Source organism: Elephantulus edwardii, unplaced genomic scaffold, assembly GCF_000299155.1.
Source record: "Elephantulus edwardii isolate Elephantulus edwardi_28Jun2011 unplaced genomic scaffold, EleEdw1.0 scaffold00012, whole genome shotgun sequence".
NCBI lineage: Eukaryota > Metazoa > Chordata > Mammalia > Macroscelidea > Macroscelididae > Elephantulus > Elephantulus edwardii.
The window spans coordinates 8,678,370-8,691,472 of NW_006399762.1; the positions used below are offsets into that span (position 1 = coordinate 8,678,370).

General features: G+C 37.6%; 1 protein-coding gene across 2 annotated transcripts in view; it reads right to left on the reverse strand.

Moving 5' to 3' along the window:
• Nucleotides 1-2,600: 2,600 nt before the first annotated feature.
• SYNPO2 (synaptopodin 2) overlaps nt 2,601-13,103 on the reverse strand; it is a 292,099-nt gene continuing 281,596 nt past the window's right edge. Inside the window, exon 5 of one of the 2 annotated variants that reach the window (XM_006881064.1) lies at nt 2,601-3,140. In XM_006881064.1, the coding sequence (XP_006881126.1) occupies nt 2,601-3,140 (540 nt within the window). Of the gene's footprint in view, nt 3,144-13,103 lie in introns of both variants that reach the window. The other variant, XM_006881063.1, reaches the window with a different exon arrangement.

Here is a 13,103-nt window from a genome sequence, read left to right on the forward strand (position 1 = left end):
TATAGGAATCATATCTCAGGAGCTAAGTGTCCTGTTTCCATCATTAGCTTGAATGCTAGCAGTCTAACTTTTTTCATTTCTAAATGCTGGAGTTAAATACCCATAATCCATTTTGTGTAGATTTGGCCCCAGCACTTTTACTTTCAGAACTATATCTGCAAAGTATGACTGCCTGTAACATTCAGCCATTTCCATTAAAAATATAAAAGACCTCTATTTTCTTGGGAATAAAATGAAACATATGACTTTGTTACACTGTCTCTTTCTTGATACCTGGAATAAATCTGCATACTTTAAAAAAATTGATCTATTACATGCAATGATATTGAGCTCTTATTTTATAATGACAATATTTAAAATGTATGCTTTTCTGTGTTTTGAATTTAGTGAACGTCTCCATGAATAATATCATGTACAACAGTGTTGAAAATAATTCTTAGCACTTATAATAGAAATATAGTATGACCTTAACAAGCATAATTTTTCTACTCACTTGTCCTGTCTTAAAACAGCCAAATCAAGAATTATCCAACCAGTATACTATATATAGAAGCATATAAATATTTTATGTGAGGATGATTGGAAATTCATTGACAGAGTAATCAATACAGCATATATCAATTATTGTCGTTGTTGTTGTTGTTGATTGCCGTCGAGTTGGGCACGATTCATAGTGACCCTATGAACAAAAGGCCTGAAGCCATTCTATAATTATCAACATTTATTAAAGTTCATCAAGTTTTCAGAGGCATGCTGTTTAGAAAGTGGATGCCACTCTTGCTTCCAATATCAATGATTAAATCTTATTATTGGAGAGAATTAACATTAGACTAATTAGAACTTAATTTTCAAATAGCACTTTGGAACATATTCATCAATAATAGAACTTATTTTAATGCCTGAATTTCAATTTTTTTTCTTTTGTCCAAACTGAGAGATCATATTAACTGAACATTTCCCCCCCTTACCATCTCAGTTCTTGAAAGAGACCATCATAATGATAGGTGGAACAAAACAAAAACAATAGTGTTAAACCTAGCAAACGTTGGACGCTCAAGTTAGTTTTTTCTTTTTAAATTTTCTGAATGCTTACTTATGATAGAAAAAATCCTTTGAATGGCCTTTTATTTTACTTTCTGGGAATGGCAGTAAGAACAGTATTGTGCTTGGTCTGTTTCCTGGTCATGCTAACCAAGCATGGGGCATGGGTGTGATGAAGTAGCTGGTTCACTTCTTTTAAACATCCTAATGATGGCTTTCTAAAGAAGTACTACCAAATGTGTAGGCTTCTGTGGCACATTTGCTATAGCTACATAAGTGGTCACTACCAACATTGCATACCAACAGACACATCATCTACCACTTCCTCAAGTCCATTCATAGTGTTTGTCCTTCATATCACTCCTCACTCCATGTAACACATAACACAAAGCCTACTGCTTAGCAATTTCCTTTGAGATTTTAATGACAAGAGAAGGGGCAACAATTACCTAATCCACTCCTAAACATCATCTGATATCTTTATGATGATGAGAAGAATTAATAACCCATTAAGCATCCTTCTACTGATAAAAGAGTCTTAAAAAACATCAGAGCTGTAAAAGATCTGAGATTAGAAAAATCTAACCTTCTCACTTTAAATGAAATACGTGAACCCAGACTCTATTTCTGTCTTAAGCTAAAAAACCCCATAAATTTAAAAAAAAAATCCATTTCTGTCTTGGCAATTCTGACACATACTGACTCTGTTAGATGTAGTTGAACTGCCTCATAGATTTTACAAAGCTGTAATTTTTTACATAAAAACATCGCTGCATATTTTTTCCACAAAGTAGCTAATAGGTTTGAAACACATCTTTTGCTTAGAATATGAAGACCTAACCACTGCATCACCAGGGCTTCAGTAAATCTCGTACCTAAATCTTTCTACTTTCCATGCATCACACCATTACCTCAGATGTTCTTCTGAAAGAATCATCTTACTTTCACAAATTGTTTATTTCTGAGAACACCTATATTTAATTTTCTTAAAAAAGAAATCTGTACTTTGTTAGATTTATTTTAGTCTTTCTCAGAAATACTTAAAAGAATGCCAAGGAACTTCCTTTCTCTATAATCATTATTCATTGACTTGCACCTATTAAAAACTTCCCTTGCAAGTTACCACTAGTGACAATTAGCACTCACATTACATCCTCTTTCCTGGACTATGGCACACAGAAGAAAATGCTTTCATTTTAAGTAGCAGAGTTTCTTTATCTAGATGACCCCCTACAAAGGGCCTTAAGAGTATGAGTTACATACAAGTGCTAGCACACCAATGCAGAAACTGAACTTTTTCGTCTAAGAAATTCTCTAGTCATTCACACACAAGGAAGTGTTCCACACTCATGTGATCCACATTCTCTCTCTGTCTCTCTCTGTCTCTCTCTCTCTCACACACACACACACACACACACACACACACACACACTCAAATACTTGTCTGTGAGAACAGAACAAGGACAAAAGTGAATCCATCGGAAAAATGCAAAACCCTACAAAGAAACACACTTTGTTGTTGATGTTATAGGTAATGCACAGTAGAATTCTTTCCATTTTTATGTTTGACGCCTCCAACCTCTGGGGTGTGCATTATAATTGCAGTCGGCTACTGAGAGACAGTAATCAGACCTGGTTTCCATGGACATGATCTCAGAATCATTTCTGGAAGGCTGCCTATAATACGCACACGGTAACTGTGATCCATACTGTGAACTTGTGGACATTCTATTACTGGGTATGGAGGCGACACTATACTCATGCCTTCCAAGTGAGCTTATGTTGGCTTTCTGGGTTTGAGGAGCATAGGACACCCTCTCTTTCCAATTCTCTGAGGGCACTGAGAGCACCTTCCTTCTAGCTGCTGAGACAACGTTTGCCACAATGGACTCCTGGATGTTCCTGGGTCTGAAGGCATCATCAACTAGGCCAAGAGGAGACTTTGCAGCTGCTTCCCAAGGAGTTAGTCTCTTTCTTGTTTTCTCTGACCCATCGGCTGGTTTGCTATTGTAGGCAGAAGCAGGCTGGTTCATCCAAGGAGGGATCGTAGAGATGGTGGGTGGGAGTGGCCTTCCAGGAAGAGAGAGGGAACATCCACTCTCCTAGAAACAAAGAAAATGTTAATAGATCTCATTCCTTTTCTCTTATTACTATCTTTCTAAAACTTTCATAACACCTTGAAGGCTGCAAAAGATTACCATTTTTCACTGTTAACCAGAATGTTACAGGTTCCAGTCCATCTGGAGATGACTTGGAAAGGAAAGCCTGGTGATCTCCTTCCCCAGAATCAGCCATGGAAGCAGTCTACTTTCCAACCCGTGGTTGTTATGAATAGGAATTGACTTGTTGTTATGTGTCGTTGACTTGTCAGCGACACATAACGACCCTATTTACAACAGTCAGTTCGAGACTCTGCTCTATCCTGTGCCAATCTGATTGTTTCTCACACACCTACCTCCATTACTCCAGCCACTGAATCAGTTCATCTCATCTCGGGTCTTTCTTTCTGGTGCTGTCCCTTCACCCCTCTCCACTCCCTCTCCAAGGACTGGTCTCACCTTGCAACATGTCCAAAGTATGTCAGACCAAGCTTCAGAATCCTTGCCTCCAAGGAGCAGGCTGGTCTCACCCTCTCTAGGACAAACCTGTGTATTCTCCTGTAGTCCATAGTATGTGTATTCAACACTCCTCTCCAGCACAATAGCTCAAAGGCATCAATCATCCTTCTATCATCCCTAGTCATTGTCCAGCTTTATGATGCATAGCAAGTAATTGCAAAGACTATGGCCTGGATCAGGCACACCTTAGTCTCTAGACTGACATCATTACTCTTTAGCACTTTAGAGAGGTCTCTGACAGCAGACTTTCCCAATAAAATTCGTCTTTTAGTTCTGAAACTGATTAGACAGTAAAAACAAAAAATAACCTCCCCCCCACACACAGTACTTAGTTGTAAAGCTGGGACAGAGTGCTGAATTATTAGCTCTGGGTGGTCACTTGGCCCTCAGCTAGGACTTCCTGTTATTCCCCTTCTGTAGGTTTTTAGTTCCAGTTTTTATCCTCCTTCTTAGATAAAGCAAACCACCATGGCAGAGACCCTGTCATCACTAGTAGCCATTCTTTCTTCTATCAGCTACTTTCTTAACATTCATATCTGCACCCAAAGCTCAACTTTATTCTATTCTGTTCTCCTAGTACAAAACATGTTGCTAACGCTAGAAACAGATCATAAGCTACAAAGAGTCAGTGTTTGGTTTTGTTTTTACTTTTCTCAAGTCACTTTTCACCTACCAGCTGATTTTGAATCATTGAATAGAACAAAAACAAACAAGAACTACTTAGGTGTTGTTAACATTACATTTTCTGTTAAGGAGTGAATGGCATGTAGGTCTTTTCTTTTTCTTAAAATCTATTTGTGTTGTTGGCAGGCCTGTGAATCTCTATCTTGTAAGTGGGGTGTGTTGCCCCTATCAGTGAAGGAAAACATTCCTCTCAATCCTTTCATTTGTGTTTTGTTTCCTTTTATGTGTTTGCATTCCTTGTTTTCTTGAGAGTTGATGACCCTGCAATAATCTTGTGTGTATGCAAGATGTTTTATGGGTCAAAAATGTAGGCTATTAGTACTCCACGAATACTCTTCTTCTACTACTCAGTATTTCCAGGGAGTTCTAGTTAAGGAGCTCCAGAGCCAAAATAGATTAAGTATTGGGCTGCTATCCAAAAAGCTGGCAGTGCAAAGCTGTTCCAAGGTGAAATATCCAGCAGTCTCCTCTTGCAAAGGTTTACGTTCAACGGATGTCCAGTGTAGGATCATTTTGAGTTGCACTTGATTTTAAGGCAGTGGATTTAGTTTCAATGGCTAGTTATCTATTCTACCTTCACACAAATTCTCACTCACACTACATTCTTTTAGAATATACTCCTAGAAAAAAAATATCAAAAATGCACCAAGAGGAAGTGAATCAGTCTGGAAAGGACTACCCACTGTGTTTCTTGAATGAAAGGTGCTGCCAGGTTCAATAATGTGTTCATAATTTTGAAATATCTTCAATAGACATAATTTAACTTTCAAGTACATAGCAACACCTAAATTCATATAGAAATCTCTGATTCCAATGTCCTGTTTATTTTCTACTGGGCACACAAAGAGTGTGAATAGTTTTTGGCTTCTTTATTAAACACACCAAAACTAGTTCCTGCCAAGTCATTTCTGATTAATGATGACCCCATGTGTGTCAGAGTAGAACTGGGTCCCATAGAATTTACAAAGAAAAGGAAAGAAGGGGGGAGGAACCCTTAACAAAAACAAACCAACCTCCCATTTAGACTACATGAGCCAAATATAGCAGTAATACTGGTTGGGAGGAAAGAAGAGCAATTATGCCAACAAACAAAATGACTATTGCTTTTCTATATATGCCTGAGTCTGTCAAACATGCCTTCAAGTCTATTCAAGGGCTAACAATAGAGGATAAAATTATAAATTGACTCAAGTTAGAGAAGCAACCATGCTATAAAGAAAGAGTTCTTTATGTGTCTTGCTGTTTCTATTTGTGTCCAAAGTATTGTGGTTCTCCAAACCACTACTTTTAGCATATTTCTCCAAAGCAGCTTTCACATTTTAAACTTAGGTGTCGTTTCCTTCTGTCAATCTCTGACCCAGGATTCAAGTTGTTTAGTTGTTTTCTACTTGGCTAGCTAAAAGAGCCATGTGACACTGTTTGAATCTGGAAAGGAAAAAAAAAATTCACAAGCCCATTGTCTTCAAGTAGGTTCCAATGCATAGTGACTCTATAGGACAGAGCAGATTTTTAAGGTGGAACACTGCCATATCATTAACGCAAGAGCAGCGAGTGGGTTTGAACTGCTGACCTTTCAGTTGGAAGCCCAGTGCTTAGCTATTACTGCACTGAGGATCTCGATATGACTGACGATCTGAAAAACAGTGCAAGGCTTCTTGTTTTGAATGTGAATGCTTGATGGTAGAAATCCCAGCACAATAGGGGTTAGAATAAGAGTGGTTATTTATACCATGGATTTTCTTCTTATGAAAATGATTAACGTTTTCAGTATTTACTTACTGTTAGATAATAATTCAAATTGATATCATATATGTGCCATCAACTTGTTTTCCGGAGCCTCCTGAAACAAACCCTACACTTATTGACTTGGAGTTGATTCCAGCTCATAGAGACCCTACGAAGAAACCAGTAGAACTGTTCCTTGGGCTTCCCAAGGCTGCAAATCTTAATGGGAGCAATCCAACTCATCTTTCTCCCGGGGAGAAGCTGTTGGGTTCCAACCGCTAACTTTCTGGCCAGCAGCCTAGAGTTTAACCACTTTCCCCTTCGGGCCTCTCCCTTATTCTTTTCTAATTCGTTAAAGCTTATTTCATGAAATAAGATGTTCCCCTGTCACCATAAGGAAATTTAGCGAATTCTTTAACTTTCTGCTCACTTTTAATAGTTCTATAAACTCTTACTACTATCTAATTGGATTTGACTTATAGTTGACCCTCCTGGAGGTTTTTCAGAGGCTGTAAATCACACAGGAGGTGATTTCTCATCTTTCTTCCATGAAGTAGCTGGACTTGAACTATACGCCTTTTGGTTGGCAGTCCTTACTAAGCCACCGGAGCTCCCTAATGGTTGCATGGTCATCTTAAACTATCCAAGCCAATGTTACCTTAAGCTCTTGTAATAATAAACTCCAACCAATCTTTTCTTATTTTAAAAGGATCCCCTTGCTCAAGGGAAAAGTTGTGGGAAGTTCATTTGCTCTTTTCTCTCCCTTTCTCCCTGGCACATGGCTCCTATGGAGTTGGAGTACAAAAATGAAGAAATAAAAAGTACGTATGACTGCTTTGACTTGACTTGGTAACATCATATTCTGTATTCTAGCTGGGGCCATGTAGAAACAGACAATTTGATGGGATTTTGGATTCCTGTCACAGAGATGATATCTTGCTCACAGTCCTTGATTTGCATCAACTTGTCTCTATCCTAGAGAATACTGTGTGATGCCTGTACTCTTTGAGGGAACTCTTATCCATCTGCAACTTATAACTAATAAAGTCCATTAGCCCTTTTTAAGAAACTGTAAGATACTCCATTCAACACTCCCTGGTTTGTGGTTAGTTTTTGGTACATGGAAAAATTCATCAACCTGTCAGGGAGCAACATCAATTTTCCTGACTCTGCCAAAATGTCTCTTATTCCTTTCTTGTAAAGTAGTAAAAACCTGGTCCACTTTCACCCCACTTACTGCCATGAAAATTCTGCATATCAATTCCTCTAATTGGTGCTTTGAAACCCTTTTCTTTCTAGTCTTTGAAGTGATGGGACAAAGACTTCGCCTCCACCTCCACTCCATAGACATGTGTAGTGATTTACTACACTCCAAACTTCCTCCTCACTAAATCTATTCTCCTTGCCTTTTTCAGAATCTCTCAGGAGGACAAGAACTGTGTAAGTAGTTCACTACCATTTTCTTTGTAAAGTCTATTTTAATCTAGAATCTAAACTCAGCACACAATATCTCTTCTATCTGGAGGCCTTGGATGAAATGTCAACTCAAATATCATGCTCTCGGACACAATCTTGTTCAATCTACCACAAAGCTCTCAACCTTATTTTTTCTTTTAAAATTGAAACATGTAAAATATAGAATCCAAAATGGTTTTCCATTAAGTATTTTCAAGGAATTTTCTTAATAACTTCAAATAGTAATTAAAAGTCCTGCTGTGGAGAGGGGAGTAGACTTGCTTTCACAATATCTTGATCAATCCTTGCATTCTAGTTATTCAGATCTTTTGTTTTACATTCAACCCAGCTATAACTTTATCACAAAATGCCTGGCCACATACAGTGGTGAATCAACCTCAATTTTCATATAGTGATTTCCTTTTGTATTCCCATTGTCTGCCACTACCTTTGAATGACTTCACCTATAGCTACCATTCCTTTTTCTAAGAGAATGTGTTCTTGACGGAGACATCATTTAAATTGACTAAGGGGCAGTGTCATCCGGAAGAGGAAGATGGCAGAGTTAAGATTGCAGAGAAACCTGTCTGTGTGTACTTTGCTCTTTAAGTGTTCAATACATGAGAATACACATCAGTTATTAGCTAGTTCATAGTTAATATACGAAAGGCTGCAAAAGTTCCCAGTAAATTCACAAATCATCTAGTGCTTTATGTTCCCATGGAAGGGTTAAACACTGACATTTTCTCTCCTTGGCTTTGAATTATAGCCCACAGCACTAGACTACTTAGTATGCATCAGGCAGTAGGTGCTAGACACTTCACCTAGACTATTTCATAAAATCTTCATCACCATCTCATAAAGTAAGGTGCTATTGTTGTGTAACGGAGTCGGAACAGACCCATAGCTGACCCTCTGGTGAGGAGGCAGTTAATGGCATGGGAGGAGATTGCCCATCCTTCTCCTACTGAGCAGCTGGTGGCCTCAAACCATTTGCCTGTGGGATTGCAGCTCAACTTCTTGCCATTAGGCCAGCAGAGCTCCTTAAGGCACTATTATTATCTCTATTTTCAGATAAAGACAGTGAGATCTACAGAAGTTAAGGCACTTTCCCAATGGTAGAAAACTAATGAATGTTAGAGTGGATATTTGAACTCTTACTTGAGCTGGTAAGGAATTGCTCTGCCAACACAAAGATATGTGATTTGAATCCACCTGACGCTCCATAGGAGAAGGATGGGCAATCAACTCCCATGTAATTTGCTACCTCAGAAAACCTGCTGGTGGGTCAGCTATGGGTCCGTTCTGACTCGACAGTACACAATAGCAACAGTATTTCCAATTGAACGGCTTTCTTTATGAAAATGATTCAAATCTAACCTAAGCAAACAGAATAAGATTTTATAAAATATTTTTAAAAGATCAACTTTGATTAAGTTTGCCTTAATTAATATTGGCATGTCACCATTTTTCACGAGAACAATCAAGTTGCCAGTCTAGACAAGATATACATCACACTGAGACATGCATGTACTTCTACACGTAGGTTAACTAACAAGTTCAACATAATTGAGGGTCTTTTTTTTTTAAATTGAGGGTCTTTTAAAGTTTAACAGAAGCCATTTTCCCCTTGTCAACTAGTTCTTTATCCACAAATCTTGTTATTAAAGTCACTTAGGTAATTTCCTTTTTAAATTATCTGATAACCAATTTGTCTGACAGAGAGCATAGCATTAATAAAAGGCAATAAACATATTCAAAGTTGAATAATCACAATAAACTTCAAAATACCTCATAATGTGGATGAACCCAGAAATAACTATGCTAAGTAAAATAAGTCCATCATAAATAAGGGCCAATATTGAAGAGTACTATTCTAAGAGAGTCAGAAAAAAAGTTTTCACACAGAAATAAGTATTCTTTGATAGTTACCCAGGATGAGAAGGCAGGAAAGAGAAAACATTAACTTGTGTGAAAGAAAAGGCAATATACAATATGACCAAGGCAAAAGAAGACACTATTGAGAAGAGTTACAGAGAATAAATGTAAATACTACAATATACACAATCCTGTAATAACAAACATTAATCTACAGGTGGATACATAGGCAAACATACAAACTAGGAGAGTGAATGAGACGACACCCACAAGCATGCAAGACCTGAAAGGGTACATTTCTATATTTGTGTGTGCTGCAAATAGGTAATTAGGGGTAAAGTTCTAAAAACTTCTTAGTCATAACCAAGCACCTTGAGATATAAGCCACTGGATTTAGGAGTTTAAGATTATAGTCTTGGTGGTCAATTGACATAATGAAGTTTACAAAGACAATGTTGTACATTGACAATATTGCAGTGAGGAGGTTCTGGGAATCTTAAGAGCTAGCTTAAGTTGTCATCTTAGATGAAGCCGTTGTCTCTCCACAAGTGAAGAAAATTAAAAAAAATCAAGTAAACAATTAGTGCAAAGAATAAATGAATGATGTGAGCCGCAGTTTACACTATCTGGAGACTAGAAGAATGAGACGGTTCCTGGTTACCCCTACTGACCATGCTGATTGGTACCACAGAATGTTCTATACAGAATGAGAGGAAAATTTAGAGAAAAATTGTAAATCATGAATAATACTGCTTACGAGGGACTGATGAAACCCTTGAGACTAAGACTAAGACTAAGACTTTTAAACACTCTTCAAGCCAGAAACTAAACCTATTCCCTGAGATAAGCTTTCAGCCAATGTTGTTGTTGTGTACCATGGAGTCAGAACCCTGGCCCACAGCTAACACTCCAATGAATTTTCAGAGACAGTTAATCGCAGGGGAGGAGATTGCCCATCCTTCTGTGAAGCAGCTGATGGCCTCGAACCACTTGCCTGTGAGATTGCAGCTCAACGTTTTGCCACTAAGTCACCAGAGCTCCTAATAAACAAGCTCATAAAGTAATCAGAAGAATGTACTCCTCATAAGAAATTAAAGAACAGCATTTGCCCAGAACAAAAGTCAGAATAGACAGGTAAAGAGAACAAATGGATATATGAACCTGATAGAAGAAAAGAGAAATGAGCTATTATATTAGGAAATTGTAACTACTATTCAATGAAAAACAAATTTGCTCTGCAAACTTTCACTGAAACCACAATTTTAAAAAGGGGGAAGGTGGGAGTGTACTTTGTGATTTACTTAAGACAAAGAAGTTAATATAAAGCAAGGAAAGCCAAGGAAATTTAATATGATATATATTTTGAAATGAAACTGCATATTTTAAACTTTGGAAGCTGAATATTTGTCTTGGCTAAAACTCTGCTTACGCATATACAGTGGATAAAGGGCCTCTAAATGACAAATATTATTTCAATTGCCTTTGCCTCCTTTCTGAGACTCATGATTAAATAAATTATTTAATCATGATTAAATATGATGAACTCACAAACATATACTTTATTAAAAGCAGATTCCAGAAGGACTAAGAAAGACAAAAGGTCATAAATGGCACTTCTTTTGATTTTAAAACCATTGATTGGAATGTTTTGGAAGCAGAGGTATACAAAGGGTACATGAATAGAAGAAAGAATGCAGGAAACACCAGTTTTCCAGTTGCTCTGGTCAAAAGCTTTGCAGTCACTCTTGACTCACCTGCTTTTCTCTTACTCCCCACTGATGTCAACATATTCCCTCAGCACTGACACCAAGACACACCCAGTATCTCACCATTCCCCACTATTTCTGCTATTACTGTTTTGGGCTCTTATTTCTGACCTGAGCTTCTGCTACAATTTCCTACTTGCCTTCCCTTTCTCCCTTGTTCCGTTTACTATCAGCATTGCAGTCAGAATTTAAGTTAGATTATGAACTTCAGAAACCTATATAAGTTTCTCCAATGACTTCCCGGTTCACAACAGGAAAAGTTAAAGTTCTTTCATTAATCTACAAAACTACAGAATCTCGGAACTCTGGTGGGGTAGTCTGCAGGGAGCTCCTTTGTTAAGCAAAACCAGCATTTCCTTTCTGGGGGTTCCAATCTACCAGAGGATCCAGCTTAGAAAGATGGGTAATCTTCCTCTAGTGCAATTCTGTCTCTGAAAACTTGGTGGAGGGTCAGCTATGAATCAGCTCTGCCTCTATGGTAATGATTTTGAGGTTGTTTTTTTTTTTTGCCTTTTCTAACATCTCAGATCTCATCATCATGATCAGCTCTCTTCCTTTCACTTTGCATTAAGGCCTCTGTGAATTCCTTTAACACACCAGGAATCCTAAAGCATCCTTCAGAAGCTTTCTATTTGCTGGTACCTCTGTCTGGTGGCTTAGTGGTAAGGAGTTGTACTGCCAACACAAAGGCACATGATTCAAATTCACTGGCTATTCAGGGGAGAGAGTGGACAATCTCCTCCTGCACAATTTACTGAAAACCCACTGTAGGGTCAGCTATAAGTTGGTTCCAACTCACAGTACAATACAACCTGTCAGTAATATGATACTCCTGTTTCATCATGACTCTACCTCATTTCCCATTTAAATCAGTGTCAGCACCAGTTCCTGCCTCTTGGTTACCTCCTGTGTGACCCAGTAGATTTATGTTCCACAGAATATTCAGTGACAGTTGAAATAAAAAATCTCTAAAACTTTCTTTTAAAGCACCTCTTGGGAGGACTTGAACTTTTAACCGTCTGAGTAGCAGTCAAGCACATTAACTGTTTACTCCACAAACCCTTGTTGTTTGGCAGTTGCTTCCTTCTCTCATACTTTCCAAAAGAGAATAGAAACATCCACCACTACAACCACCCTTCCCTGCTTTCATTTCTCTTTTAGGCTTTTTGCTATCTAAAATGGTTTTTATTGGTTTTAGTTATTCTTTTTGTATATTTGCTTCTCCCCACCAAATTCAAGCTTAGAAAAAGAAGGCAATTGTATTAATACTTGCTTTCAATATCAGGAAAGTCATGCATCAGAGTTATTTCCTTTAGGCATACCTATTAGGTTTGTAGGATAGATTTAAGAAAATGGATTCAAGAAACTGGATTATATGAAGAAGAATGAAGAATTATATGGAAGAAGACTCGCAGATGACGTAGACTTGTTTGATGAAAGTGAATATGACTTGAAGTACTTAAGAAGAGGAGCAAAGGCTTTAGTTTTCATTAAAGACTAGAACATAAAGAAAACAAAAATCCTCATCACTGGACAAATAAACAGTGTATGATCAATGGAGAAAATACTGAAGTCATCAATCATTTAATTTTATTTGTATTTAACATTAATAAATTAACCTTCATTTTCTTTTTAATAAACATGGATAGAAGCAGTAGTAAAAAAAATTCAAGCAATTTATTACGTTGGGAAAACTGCTACCAAAGACCTCTTTAGTGTTAAAGAGCAAAGATGTCAGTTTAATCACTAATGTATAGCTAACTCAAGCCATGATGTTTTCCATTATTTGATGTGCATGTGAAAGTTGGACAATGAATAAGGACGACCAAAGAAGATTTTAATTTTGGTGTTTACAGAGAATATTTAATATACTATGGACTGTCACCACTGGACCAATTGGCAGCATCAGGATGGATGGTGAAGAGATTGAGATTGT